The 15060-nt window shown below is 45.3% G+C and overlaps 1 protein-coding gene and 1 long non-coding RNA gene across 3 annotated transcripts; one reads left to right on the forward strand and one right to left on the reverse strand.

The window, feature by feature from the left end:
* The first annotated feature begins 1026 nt into the window (after positions 1-1026).
* PAQR9 (progestin and adipoQ receptor family member 9) lies at positions 1027-8174 on the forward strand. Of its 2 annotated transcripts, none has more exons than XM_067002350.1 (2): positions 1027-4423; positions 6612-8174. In XM_067002350.1, the coding sequence occupies exon 1, from the start codon at positions 1255-1257 to the stop codon at positions 2521-2523; it is 1269 nt and encodes a 422-aa protein (XP_066858451.1). In that variant the 5' UTR covers positions 1027-1254; the 3' UTR covers positions 2524-4423; positions 6612-8174. The 2 variants fall into 2 exon arrangements, with proteins under 2 accessions (XP_066858451.1, XP_066858452.1); XM_067002351.1 differs by having other exon boundaries at positions 1027-2770.
* Positions 4566-14431, reverse strand: LOC136791439 (uncharacterized). The gene is made up of 4 exons (XR_010833525.1): positions 13970-14431; positions 13795-13865; positions 12661-12713; positions 4566-6689 (listed from the first exon to the last, which is right to left on the reverse strand). It is a non-coding gene; the product is annotated as an uncharacterized lncRNA (long non-coding RNA).
* Positions 14432-15060: the final 629 nt, after the last annotated feature.

Here is a 15060-nt window from a genome sequence, read left to right on the forward strand (position 1 = left end):
TATTGAATAAAAGATTTTTATAAAAATCTTAGGACATAGTGTCCTAATTACACCAGACCTCAGTTTATACTATAAGAGCATACATATATATCTGAATATGACAGTGTAAAGAGACAAACGAAAACCTAGAGCTATAAGATATTTAAGACCATCCACGTGTACTGAAAGCAAACGAAAAGGAAATACACTGAAACAGCAGAGGACAATCCCATCCTCTGACTCCTACCTGAGCCTGCAAGATACTTAAATTTCTGTGCTATCTTCTCTTTACTTCCAACTTCTCTTTACTTCCAACCAGAAAGAGCAGTCAGGTTCTGGGTTGCCCAGGGAAGCGGTGGAGTCACCGTCCCCGGGGGTGTTTAAGGAAAGGTTGGGCGTGGTGTCTGGGGACATGGCGTAGTGGTGGTAGGGTGCTGTTGGACCAGATGATATTGGAGGGCTTTTCCAACCTTAACGATTCTATTCTGTAACTTGTTACCGTACACTAACCCGCTTCCAGTGTTTTCCCCTGTATTTTTATACTCGCATTATGTAACTGTGCTGCTTGCATAACTGCACAGCTGATAAATGTAGGATTTGTCTAAGGATCAACTCAGAGCAGCTACTGTCAGCCTGCTCCAGTCTCCCCATGAAGCGTGCCGCTCGGAGCACAGAGATAAGGTGGGTGCCGTCTGTGCCAGTGCCACACGCACCCTTTGCAGCCTGGGCCGTGCACGGTTGGCCTAAAATAACTTTTCCGTTCCCTGCATGACACGATGTCACCGAGACACCCGCTCTCAGCCAGCCCCCTCGAAGCGCGCCCTGCAGAAATCCCCCCGTTTGCCAGACGCCCCCAGCCCGGGGCATTTCCCAGCTGTGCCGTGCCCGCTAGGCGGGCTCCCGCTGCTCCCGCTGCCGCCTCCTGCCCTGTCTTTGTTCCCCCGCTGGCACGGCGGGCGCGATGCAGCACCGCGGCCACCGCCCGGCTGCGCCCCGCACCCCGAGCTGCGGAGCGGGGCCGGGCACGGCCGGGGGGCCCGGGGGGCGCCGCGGGCCCCCCCCGCCGGGCCAGACGCGCTGCGGCCGCACGGCATCAATCATTAACCGCGGCTCGGGTGTCCGGCGCCTCCCTCGCCGGGAAACCGAAGCCGGGGCGGCGGGGGCCCCTCGGGCGGCTCCCCGGCGGGGCTGGCTGCGCCGCCGGGCTCCGGTTACGGCGATGCGGGGCGGCGGGGCGGGAGGAGCCGCGGCGGGGCCGCCACTGCCCGCGCTGCGATGAGTGATGCTGCCGGGGGCGGCGGCGGCGGCGGCGGAGGAGGAGGAGGAGGAGGAGAAGCGCAGAGCCACCGCGGCTCCTCCGCCGGCGGCTGCGGGAGCGGCGGCTCCGCCTCGCCCGGGAGGCGGCGGCGGGGAGCGGCGGGGAGCGGGCAGGGGGCGGCCGGGGGGCCCGGGGCCGGCGGGGGCAGCATGCCGGCCGGAGAGGGGGCCAAGGAGGAGGAGGAAGAGGGGGCGCCGCCGCCCGGCCGCCCCGCCGCCCTGCTGCGGTGGGACGAGGTGCCCGAGGACTTCGTGGAGTGCTTCATCCTCTCGGGGTACCGGCGGCTGCACTGCTCGGCGCAGGAGTGCCTGGCCTCGGTGCTGCAGCCCACCAACGAGACGCTCAACTTCTGGACCCACTTCATCCCACTGCTGCTCTTCCTCAGCCGCTTCGGGCGGCTGCTGCTGCTGCGGGGTGCAGGGGACGTGCCCTTCCACCACCCGGCCCTGCTGCCCCTCTGGTGCTACGCCTCTGGGGTGCTGCTCACCTTCACCATGAGCTGCACGGCCCACCTCTTCAGCTGCCTCTCCCCGCGCCTCCGCGCTGCCTTCTTCTACCTGGACTATGCCTCCATCAGCTACTACGGCTTCGCCAGCACCGTGGCCTACTCCTACTACCTGCTGCCAGGCCTGAGCCTGCTGGACGCCGGCGCCATGAGCCACTACGTGCAGCAGCAACTGGGCTGGCAGCTGGACTGCAGCCTGCCTATCGCGGCCTATCGTGCCCTGGTGCTGCCTGTGGCCCTGGCGCTGGCCGTGGGCTGCACGGCCGCCTGCTGCCGCAGCCGAGCCGCCTGCTGCGCCTACCCCTTCGCCGTGCGCACCTTCGTCTTTGCCATGCCGCTGAGCATGGCCTGCCCCATCATGCTGGAGAGCCTCCTCTTCGACCTCCGCACCCGCAACCCTACGCTCTTCGTCTACTTCTACCGGCGCTACTGCTGGCTGCTGGTGGCCGCCTTCTTCAACGTCAGCAAAATCCCTGAGCGGATCCAGCCGGGGCTTTTCGACATTGTGGGGCACAGCCACCAGCTTTTCCACATCTTCACCTTCCTCAGCATCTATGACCAGGTGCACTATGTGGAGGATGGGCTGGCCGAGTTCCTCAAGGCATCCCCGGCTACTCCCACCTACTTGGGCACCGTGGGGTATATGCTGCTGCTGACGCTCTGCCTGGCCGTGGTGGTTAGGAGGTTCCTCAGTGTCGCAGACCTCTGCAAGCAGGACTGATCGTGCCGGTGACCACCCTACCAGCAACCCTCAGGCTGGAGACCTCAGGCTTCAGCCAGTGACCTTCAGACTGGCAACCCTCAGACTGGCCCAAGCATGTCTTCGAGATGCTGTGAAACTTGGGGGAAACGCCTGTGGAAGAGCCAGGTCCCTTTCGTGGAAGGTTGCTAGAGAAAATGACCATGGTGGAAATACTCATGCTCGTTAAACTACTATGTTACCAGGGGAAGCAAGCAAACGCTTACTGGTATGTTGCTGCTTAGAGTATAAGCTGAAATAATTTAGTTCTGCTACTAGGAAGAATGCATGAACTGGGAATGCCACTTACTAGTTTCATAACAATTAAGTTTAAACTAGCTATGTATATACATATATATATATGTTTATATATATAGCTATATATTTATTAGCTACATATATATATGTGTATATATATACATCTGAAGACACACTTGTGCAATGATTACTCATAGACTTTTAATCAACTCCTGTGTGAAATTTCCTAGCAGATTATGCACTGACATTTATTTTCCTCTGTGATACTGTAACAGGCCTTTGTAGCCACATACTGGATTTTAAATGCAAACAAATTAATAGCTATCAATAGTTTTTAAGGTCTTGCAGCCTTTTCAGCCAGGGAACATAACGGATTTAATAGAGAGCAAAAACAGCTGTGAATTATTACAGAATTACCAGTTGATGGAGAGACTTTAATTAGACAGGCAGTGAAGCTTGAGTAGTTTGTGTAACCACTCGGATTCTGAAATAAAATACAGGGATATGTAAAATAACTGAACAAGAAAGGGGTCAAACTACTTTGGAGTGGGGGCAGCGGGGAGGAGAAGGGCACTGCATAATGGCAGGGCTCTTCCCTCAGTGTGTCAGGAACATCTGTCCCATTAAGGGGGGGTTGGGGGGCCATTTTATCTTCCCTGGTAAATCACCCCAAAATCAGCCCTTTAGAGTCAAAGTCAGATGCCAGACTTTCTATAAGCCCCTGCCAAGCTTGGTGGGAGTTCTGTGGATGTAAAGAGAGTAACTGATGCATGAGATCTCATTCTGGATCTTTTAAAGAATTACGTGGAACTGGTTTCTTCTGCTCTTTAATTAGAGTACTCTGTCAAATTTACCATTCTAAAATTAGTTGCAGAACATGGTACTGCTGAATATGAGTTCAGGACCTACAAGTACTGGATACTGGCACTTTAACATAATTCCCTGCTTTATCCTATTCTGATTAGTTGTGGCTACAGCTGGGTGTTTTGAAGTCCTCATTCATTAGCTTTGGTGGATTTCAAAGAGAAGAATTATGAGATATTTTCCAATCCAGGTATTATCTTTCTCACACAACAAACAGCTAACTGCAGATCAGATTTAACCTACTCTTCATATAAAGAGATTTTCTTTCTAAATTATATGCAGAATTCAAACATGCATTTTGATTCTGTCTGACAGAACAAGTATGTAATAATATTACACCAGGGGATTACAACTTGAAGTTCAGGTGAGAAATTGCTTGTATACCCCATTTTCAAAAAGAAGGGTGGTACTTCCTTGGGAAACGCTGATGTCATACCACGCAAACAGCATAGTGGTTCTTTAACTCAGCCTCTTTGCCTCTATTGCAGAAATACACATCTGCTTATATCTTTCCCATTTTCATGGACATGACATTCGAACTCCAAGTATACGTTTTGAGTCCAGTCCCATAGTCTTCTGTACGACAAAGCCCCCTTTGTTTATAACAGGAATATAGGAAGGACTGCAGATAGGGATTATGAGGTCATGTCCTTAATATAGGTCAGAATCATCACAGAAACCAGTAATTGGCGTGTCCTGTACCAATGTCAGACTTGTGAAAATTTCCCTATGCGGGTGTATAAGCTAAAAGAAAATACAGGTTTGCTTCATTTTGTCTTTTATCTCAAACCATTTTAATGATAGTGAATTGGATATTTTAGATTCTCAGTGAAAAATGGGAATGGCCTAGGAAAAATACGTATCTTTTGCCAGCCACAATTCTGCTAATAATTTGTGGTGGGGTGACATATGGTCTCTTAAAGAGACTTGGTTAGAATTGTCAGAAACAGTGGCTCCCAAGTTGTGCACTTGTGAGTTATCAGTGGTGGTCCATAAAAAACAGCACACCCCTGTTTGGTTGTCTGCGCTGTTTTCATTTGCCAGCCTGCACTGAAAGAAAATGCAAACTATATGAAGTAGTTTTAACTTTATATGTTTTCAGTAACTTTTATCAAAATTATGGCATTGCTTTATTTATCTGCCAGTAAAGCAGAAAATGATCTGCACCGTAGGAGAAGAGGTTGGTTCATGTCACTGTCATGCTCTGAAATGTTTTTTATATTGTGAAAAGGAAAAAAAAAAAAAAAGCAACCAAAAAAATGGAAACACACCAGAAAGCAAGTGGATCAAGACTTGCAATCATGTCATGCTACGAATTTCCACAACTTCATAAAGAGGTCAAAATCTGAGATACGCTGTACTCAAGTTAAAATAATAGAGGCATAATAGTCAGAGCGCAATGACTCATCCAAGTTTCAAAACTAATTATTTAGAAATGCCTTGCCTAGGAGATGCCACTAGCATGTCCAACCAGCAATTAAAAACTAAGAAAGGAATTAAAAAGGCCAGGGACAGCAAATCTCAGCACTAGAAGACAGCTCAGAAATAAGCAACATTAAAAAACAAATGTAAAAAAGGCCTTTAAAGCATACCGTATAATGAATTGTATTTGTGCTTGTCAGCCACAATGTAGAGGACATCTCAAGAGGCAATGTCAAAGAAGGCTGTTGCTAACTTGTAAAAATACATTTGATATTTGCAGTTAGGCCACATAGGGTCGTCTATATATATCTCAACTACAGATAACAGTATAAAGGTTGGATTGCAACCAACCGCAGTTTTACTGGAATCTTACTGCTGTTACAAGAGTTGCCCGTGAGCCCCAGTCCCACTGCAGGTTTGGCACCTGGATCTGAGATTAAGAATATTGCTTCATTCAAAACATTTCTGTTGGCAAAATGTTGAGGCACGTGCATGAGCCTGAGCTCTTTGTGGAACTATTTGTACATGCTGGTTGCAAGTACTCCTCTCTGAGCCACTGTAAGCAGACTGTATGTATCAGGAGTGAATGAGTGGAGGTAGATGTGATTAATTTTTAAGAGTTCTAATTAATGTATGTTTATTCGTTTGTCTGTTTAAAATGTGTCTACAAATTAAAAGTTACAAGGAGTGTGAAGAATATCTAGGGAAATGCTACTTGAGTGTGTATTTATTCAGTAAAGGACATGTTATGTAGATAATTGCTCCATTTGCCATGTTCAATAGTGAATCTCCATGAACATAGACAGAACAAAACTGAGTTAAAGAGGTTAAAAGTGGAACAAGACATCTATAATTATAGTGCTTGAATTTGCTCTTGTAGAAGTGAATGTCAGCACTTGTGTGGCTTGTCAGGGAGCAGGATCTCTTTTGGATTTGAAAACGCACATGGCTGAATGTCCCTAAGCATGTCCAGAGCTCAGACAGGAGGTCTGACCTGCACACTACATGCATAAGGACATCCTAGAAAACAAACTCTTTTTGCAAAAGTACTTGTCATAATATTTTTATTGCCTGGGTACTTGCCATAAGGTCTATACTGTGGTTAGGGAGCAGAGGACACCACACCTCATCTTTAAAACCAAAAAGGCTTTTCAGGCCTTTTGTGGTAGAGCCTGTGTGGGGATGAGGGCCAGGGTGGAGCACATGGGAATGGCCTGAAAATGCGTGTTTTTCCTTCTTTGGCCAACACTGACCTTCAGATTGACATACCTGTGGCAATGTGAACAGACTGTTGACGGGGCCAGTTCCCAGAGTGCTGATGATGCTGGTGACATGGACGCTCCCCTTTGCGCATAGCATTTGCCTAGAATTGCAGTCTACACACTGGCACATACTGAATAAGCCTAGCTTCTGGGCACTTGAGAGTAACCTGTAAGCTTCAAGCACATCTTTGTGTAAGATTGACATACCTGGTCTGTAGTAATTATCCCATATTATGTGGTGGAACACCATTTCTTCTTCTGCAGTGTATTCATCTGAATGTCACTGTCCAGGACACCTGCACAGCTGTGAGCTGCTTCATTGGCACGACTGGAGTCTGCAGTCTGGAAACAAAGGGGAAGTTTTCATCTGCATGCTGCACTTGTAGAAATTTAGCAGTTAAAAGTAGAAACACATTGTTTTTTACTAAAATGACAGCTTTGCTTAGTTGTTCGAGTGTCATGTTTATTATTTATTTACTGAATCCAGCTACTGTATTATGTTTTTGTCAACAGTGCCCCAGCAGAAAATGACAGTCTGAAAGTTTTACTTTATGTTTAAGTAAACTCTCTGAGGCAGCACATTCATAAAGTATTATTGCACTTAGTTGATTACCATCCACATGCCTTACAGAAGCAAATCATACCTGTAGTAACTGCCCAGATTATGCTGTCTTTCTTTGTCTATGAGAGTAAAAATGACCAAGTGGCCTGTAACAAGCTGAGGGGTCAGGAATGCCTGTGTTCTCATCCCTACTTTGCCACTACCTGTTCTGTGAGCTAGGGCACGTTATATCAACTGTGTTCATTCTGAATGAATCTAATTCATGTAAATCACTGGAATTGTACCAGGGTTGAATGTGGCCCTCAGTGTCTCAGTTTCCACATCTGTAAGATGGGGAAAAATATATTTAACTACCTCGCAGGGTTGCTCTGAAGACTAGCTAATGTTTGTAAAGCACTTAAAAATGCAAAGACCCTCCTAGGTGCTAAGAAGAAATATTGCTGAACTCCAGCAGAGAGAATGTCATATTTTCAATGAACATGAACGTTACTAGATCATGAACTCTTGGGACAAACCCTCATCACTCTTACGCTCCTAGGAAGTTCGCACCCTCTGTCCTTTGGAGTCAATGGCAAAATTTCCACTGGCTTCAGGCAGCAGCAATCGCGACCTGAAGCAGTAGTAAGCAGATTGACTGAATGCATAAGGGTCAGGAGTAGAGAGAATATATACATGAGTTAAGTACTTTTCTCTTCAGAATTTCTCACTGGTGACTTGTTCATACTGAAGGGCATCATAACCCTGACATGAGGCCTTGTCATTCTTTTAGCCAGGGGTTTTATTCCAGTTACTGCGAAACACTGGAGCAAGATTTCCCTGTCTTACACTGTCTGTAAGACTAGGATTGTGTCTCAACTGCCATTGGGAATTTCAGTCAACTTCAAGCTACTTCTTAAGAGTAAAAAGATCTTAAGTAAATCAAGCTTGTAAGTAAATATGCATAATCGTTTGGGAATGTAAACTTATGTTGATCAGAAAGATAACTTTCTCTTCTCTCCTCCTGATTCCCAAAAACAACAATACAGAACAAATCCTATTCTTGAGAGAAAACTGAACTTCCGTCCTCTTATCACTTATGTGTATTCTTCCTTTGCCATGGAGCCCTGACTAATCATCCTGGTAACCCATGCTGCCCTTCTCCTGGAGGGACTGATACAAACAGCACCATTGAGTAGAGGGCAGTGTTTTTAAGAGCTTTTCTAACTGGCAACAGTACTGGAGACCAAAAATAAAAACACAAAAAAAAACCCACAACCACCCCCCCCCCCAAACAAAACCAACCAAACAAAAACAAACAAAAAACCAACCACAACTAAGTTATCAACGGATTGGAGTGATTCATTAAGTCAAAGCCTCTAAGCATTAGAAGTTCACCCTAGCCAAACATATTCCCAGCTTCTCTAACACCCCTGTAAGTCAGGGCTACACAACCAACACCCAAGTTACATCTGAGACTGTACCCTCTTCTCCTCAGGTGAGATGTAAGATGCTGAGGAACTGTCACGTGCACTGAAAGATACAGACCTCCATTCAAGATGTTTAATGTTTTGGAGCTGGGTGTGGAATAAATTATTTTCACAACTTCCTTGGACAAATGCTGTTTCATTCCACTGAATTCAGTAATAAATTAATGAGCGAGGCAGAGGAAGCAAGCTTTTACTCAAAGTTGCCTGTAAGGAAACACCAGCAGACTTCTGCTTTCAGGACAAGTGCTTCCTGGCTGACCATACTCAAGAACATGGAGGATTCTGAAGTAGTGCTTCACTGTTTTGTGTGAATGCGTAAAGATTTGTGTTTGTAGCTGGGGCTACTAGTACGAAGAAACAGTTTATAGCAAGTCATTTTTTTCTGTCTGATAGAGATTCAAGCACGCTTAAGTAAGAGGTATCACATTTAAGGGTCTGTGCATGCAATGAACAAAAAGTGTGAATTTTATTTGATTCTGTTGGGAGGGGTTGAAAATTTACTCTTTGTACACTTTTGGATGCTGACTACTGTATATGTAATGACTATGCATTTTTAGCAAAAAAAAAAAAGGTGTGAGCTATAAATAAAGTTGATTCTGAGTACATTTTTGTAGAAATGCATTTATAAAGTTTTTTTTTTTTCATTTCTTAATATATACTAATGTGACACCTGTAGGATCAGAAATGTGTTGAACATAGTTATCTTCAAGCATAGATGTTGCTAGCTTAATTACAGGAAATTCCAACTCCAGTGTGGTGGTTTTGATATTTCTGAAAACACTATACCACAGCAAGAGTGTCATTAGCATTTTATTGCCTTTTATATTTAAAAGCAATAAAACAGCATCATGACCTTTTTTAGCTTTCCAATATCTGTTAACCAATCCGTGGTAGGAATCCCTGTTACGTTAAAATTCATTACTTTTAATAGTGCAAGGAGATCAGTGTTCTGCCTGCAGTGCTCACTGAAACATCAAGAAATTGGTGGCAACAACTATGTCAAGAATTACAACAAAATATTTACTGCGAAATGAAGAGTTCTATTTGGCATCAAATAAAAGTCTCCCATTTGGCAGACTAGGAATGTTCCAAGTGGGAAAGTATCATTTTCAGTCCAAGTCAGGCACCAAAATGCACTCAATGAATTGCAATTACATAAAGTATCTACTGTAAGCCTTCTGTCTCAAAATTCAGCAAGATGTGATGTAGCCTAACATGATCCTAACAGGCACCTGCTGATACCATTAAAAGGCTGATACCTGATGCAGTCTTTTGCAATCTGAAGTTTAGAGAGTTTGGGATACAGGTGCTGGCCGTCCAAGTACAGAGCATTCTGAGTATTGTCTGTACAGAGTACATATACACGGGGTCATCAGCAGTGAAAAGTAGCATCTTATATTGGAGGTTTATGTAATTCCTTCAGAAGTGAAATTCTTGAGAGCTGCTCATATAAAAAGGTTTCTGATTTGCAGATTGTTCATCCTGTTTGACTTACGGTAGTGACTCCAAGTATTTGATGAGCACAGCAAAACTACCCAGTGCCAGCTCACAAGTAAACAGATACTTCAGAAGATTGCATCCTACAAATAAGCAAACACTTCAAAAAACTGCATCCTACTGTCACCATTTAAGACCCTTCGTAATGGTAACAGGAGGCTCTGGATCTGACTGTTGGACATGAATATGCTGGAGCAAGACCTCACAAAACTTATAGAGCCAGGATGGGAAAATACTGAGCAGGACAGAAGGCAACAAAAGTCACTACTGGGGTGGGTAATTTATTGAGTTAGCAGCCTTCAGCTGAGATTGCTCCATAGTTGCTCTGATACCAAGCTGGAAATCTGAAGGCAATCTATATTTTGTTACTATAACATCACTTATCTGACAAATGGCCCTAAAAGTCAGGACAGGGTATGTGTAGAGAAAGAGAAATGTGATGCACAGCTTTAATATTCAATTTCTTTCTCTAAGTACAGTTGTAGGATAATGGATAGTTAGAAGAATCTGTGAGTGAAGATGAAGCTCAAACAGATGTTAGAGTGCGTCCAGAGGAGAAGAGAAGGCCCTGGGGACATCTTACAGCGGCCTGCCAGTACCTAAAGGGGACCTACAAGAGAGCTGAGGAGGGACTCTTTTATCAGGGAGTGTAGTGACAGGACAAGGGGTAACAGGTTTAAATTAAAAGAGGGTAGATTTAGATTAGACATTAGGAAGAAACTCCACCATGAGGGTGGTGAGGCCCTGGCCCCAGGCTGCCCAGAGAAGCTGTGGATGCCCCATCCCTGGCAGTGCCCAAGGCCAGGCTGGATGGGATTTGGGCAGCCTGGGCCGGTGGGAGGTGTCCCTGCCTTTGGCAGGGGTTGGGGCTGGGTGGGCTTTAAGGTCCCTTCCAACCCAAACCATTCTATGATTCCGTGAACTGTTAAAAAATGAAAAAGCTGGTAAAAATGAAAAGCAAATCAGTATTGATGCTAAGGCTAAATCTTGGGTTCAGTAATGAGGTATGAGGTATGGGGTAGACACTACACATACACTCCTCTGCATCACAAAGCTCTCTATTACAAGGCAAATTTCTTATCAAGAGTGACAGCAGACTTTTCTTACTGGGTAGCTGGAAATATTTCTCTTGCCAAGGAGCACAGCCTTTGGGTATATGATATATGCTTTACAGGAAAATAGCAACACCAATATTGCAAAGTCCTTCTGGAGATTAAACATCTTGATAGAGTTAATTCTCTAATTTGAGTCTCTCTTGCCCCCAGGATCTATTTGTTTTGTGTCTTTCCTGACTGGCCAAAAATGAAAATAGAGTCATCCTTCATTTTTAGCGTTAAATGTACTTCTCATCTATCTATTATCCTCCCTTTGCAAGGAAAGATGTATTCTCTGTCACTCTCTGTTGTCCTGAGGAATTGGGCAATGTCATGTGCACAAGAAGGAAAACTTTGATTTTTCCCCCTTTATATGCAGGGCTCTCTGCATCCACATTCCTGAGGCTATGGAATTCAGTCACTGGCACACAGCAGTGTCCCAGAATCTTAGCTGTCCTTTTTAGCAGCACTTGGAAAAGCAACGCTGAAGTGTCAGCAGGACGGATAACAAGCAGCAATATCTGAAGTACTCAGAAATAAGATAGTTAATGACAGAAAGGTAACCGGGTCCCTGGAACAGCTTCTCTGATACCTTTGCACACACATGCATTCAATTTTTTATTATCCCAAATTCAGCAAAGCTCATAAGCACATGCTTACCTTTAATATGCACATATGCTTATCTTTGTTCATTCACAGGGGTGAACGTTTCCCTGTGTTTAAGCATGCTATAGAAGCAGAGCCCTAATGAGCAGACAGTGCCAGGAAAATGCTGCCAGCAAGAATCTGGCACAGCAAATCTGCCATTCAGCCCAAGGCAGTGTCCTACCCTCTGACACTGTGGGCTGGCCAAGCACCTCACCCAAGATCCACATTCCCTGCCCTGCCTTAGTCCTTTAAAACATTTTTGTTTCAGATCATTGTCTGAAAGATTTTAATACGACACAAAGAACAAAATACTTATGTAATAGCTAGAACTGCACCAATTTAGTCATGAAATAGAACTGCAAATTTTCCAATTGTAGCAATTACAATAACAAAACATTGTCTCTTGCAGTCTAGTAGAAAAAACATAGCTTGGAGTTTGGAACAGTAATGCCATTTACTGAACACTATAAAATGCATTGACTAGCTAACCTGGTTTAAAAGAATGTGTCTTTTTTCTGCATTAGGCAAACTCAAAGATTAAACACAGAAGTCAAATAGTATGTGTAGGATACTTTTGTCCTCAGCAACACGGCCTGTATTCCATTTCAACATTAAGTAAGCTATATCCTTTATTTTAAAATTCAGATGTACCTTAGACAATAAAAAATAACTGGACTTAACTGAAATCAGTCAAGCACAAGGAATTCGGGGTATATGAGAATGGAAATCCTGCTCAAATGCAATATTCAAATTGTATTATTAAGATCACATAAAGTTATGGCCAACTTCATCATTCAGCAGCCGTAACACCTCAGAGGGAATACAGAGCCATCACATGTTAGGATCTACTTCTCCTGATATGATTAGTCACCCAAAGGATATAGTGAATGTATATAACGAATGGAAGATAGTGTATGCCTCCATTACACTTAGGCTGGGATGAGTATTCCTATATTCAGACATCAGGCTGAACTACTTACATGGTAAATGCGTTCAGAAGGCAACTGTTTATAAAAAAGTCTGTAAATCTGTAGTGCTCTACATACCTTGGTTGAGGTTGCCAGCTGTTACCAACAATACATTTTAAAAGTCTTCCTTACTAAAGGAAAAAAAGGGAAAAATAAATCTCATATAGTTGAAAATAATTGCTCACTTCGACTTTTCTGGCATAGTTGCTACATAGATTAACACAAAGCAAATGAACTAGTGGACTTGCAAATATTACCAAGTAAAGTAATCACTGCTTTCTCTTCTAAAAGCCACAGTGACTTTCTCCAAGCAGATCTACTAAAGCCCCGCAGTGAATCTGTCCACCTCTCCTCAACACCAGTTGTGGCCCAGGGTGCAAGTCCTCTGTGGGAAGTACTGATGTTCACCTAATGGTATCAAATGCAGTTTATTGATGCTTTTAAATAACCCCAAGGAATGCTATTCGTTAGCCCAATATGCACATATAGCTAATAAATATTTATGATTTTCAGGCCCTGGAAGGGTCATGGTTTCTAGCTTCAGTGTCAGGGCAGAACTGCCAGCTGTGCCCCAGACGTGAGTGACTTCCAGCTTATTACTCAACATTAAGCACTCTTTGTTTTAGAAACCATTTCAATCACCCAATATCTCCTGAATGAAACAACCTATAACAACGGGCTGGTAAATGAAGTCTCTAGGGTGAAAACCTCTCATGTGTACCATAACGGATTAGCGGTAGTGAGGTTCCCTTCATGAGTGATTCATGAGCTAAACTAACAAAACACCAGCCTCAATTCTCTTCCCTTTGCATGCTGTCTGGAAGGCACAAACAGGCTGAAGAATAATCCTGACTGGTAAAAAGCCCTCTTGTTCCCTGATCACATCGCTCCAGTACTGGCAGAGAGGATGCAGCAGGAAAGCCGAGTGGCACAGCACATCTCCACGCTGCGCTAGTCCACCTATGGCACATAGCCCCCAGTGATCCCACAGTGGCTGCCCTCACACACGATTCAAAGCAGCCTGAGAACCAGGCAGGTACAGCCCTGCCTGCCTGCTGTGCCAAGTGCTCCTCAGAACAGGCATTAGGGCCTGCTCTTCAGAATAAAGTTTTGCAACATTGGTCTGTGCCCAGTGGACCTGTGGAGCACACCGAGGTCAACCAACAGGAGTTTCCTAACCAGCTGGTCTTGCTCAGTTTTAAGAAAACAAACCTTAATTTTCAAAGTCGGCCGCTGGCGCTCTGTAACCTCAGAGTTTGATTAAATCCTTGTATTTCACAAGCCTGAAATTAAAAAAAAAAAAAAAAAAAAAGACAAAATGTACAAATACATTGCAAAATGTCAGCTAGTTCAAATTTCGGTTATCTGCCCCACTCCATACACAAACCTGAGCAGTGCTGTGTGTGAAGATGAGTGGAGTGCAGCGTAGCGCAGTGTCCATTTCTGGCAGACTGGCTGCAGGGATTTCTGGAAGCCGCCGCGGTGGGTGCAGCGGCCGGCCCGGCCGTGGGGCTGAAGGCTCGGCAGCAGAGCCGCCAGGAGGAGCGCGCAGACCGCTCCCCGGGTGCGGGGATGCCCCTCCAGCCGGGCCGGGGGGACGCTGCAGGGCTCCAGCAAGGACACGCATTTTCCATGGTAGCTAGCCACTGTATTTCTCACTTGCAGTGCGCAGAGGGGAGCAGAGGAGTACTCATCAGGCACCTCCGCCCAGCCCCGATCCCCTGGAGGCTGCACAGCTGGTAACAGCGCTGCCCTTCGGGGCTCCCCAGCTGCAAAGCTCTGCTGCCCCAGGGCTTATTCGGTAGGGATACCCTGTCCCTGTAACACAGGGAGAAGCTGGCACAGCCAGCCTGACAGTCTGGCAAAAATAATGCCTTAGAGGCAGCTGCTTGCTGATATAATCCCATATGAAAAGAAAAAATGTTTTGGAGGGGATGACGCTGCCCTCTTAGGCATTCCTGGAACTGAAACTGAGAGTGAGTCAGTCAGAGCGGAAGTGAGTGTCTTGCCATGTTGACTTATTTAAACAAACAAACAACAAAAAAGTTTATTTGTTCTGTTTCCTTTACCATATACATACGGCAGCAGCAATGGATTACCATGCCTATTAGATTTACATATCAGCTGAACATTCACATGATAAACAAGCAAAGAAACAAACTATGTGACAGGTCAAAAAAAAAATCTGGAAGTATCCCCTTGTGCAGGATTTCAGCCTTCAGGACATGGAAGGCTGTGACGTCAGGCATTAGAGAGCCATCAGTACAGAAAAGGCTCCTTCCTGGCCCTGAGCTTTCTGTGAGGACTTCTCAGGACAAACTTTGGACAAGCAAGTGGGACTGGCTCCAGTAAAGCCTGAGCTAGCCACGAGGCACACACCCGGCTGGCTGGCACGACGGCATGTCCACCCTGCCACGGCTGACCTGCTGCCCACTGGATGTGAACGGCTCTTTTATTCTGCCACTCTGTTTCCAGACC

This window comes from Anser cygnoides, chromosome 9 (genome assembly GCF_040182565.1).
Source record: "Anser cygnoides isolate HZ-2024a breed goose chromosome 9, Taihu_goose_T2T_genome, whole genome shotgun sequence".
Lineage (NCBI taxonomy): Eukaryota > Metazoa > Chordata > Aves > Anseriformes > Anatidae > Anser > Anser cygnoides.

Coding starts and splice junctions, on each gene's coding strand:
- PAQR9 (XM_067002350.1), top strand. CDS start 1,255: ATGAGTGATGCTGCCGGGGGCGGCGGCGGCGGCGGCGGAGGAGGAGGA.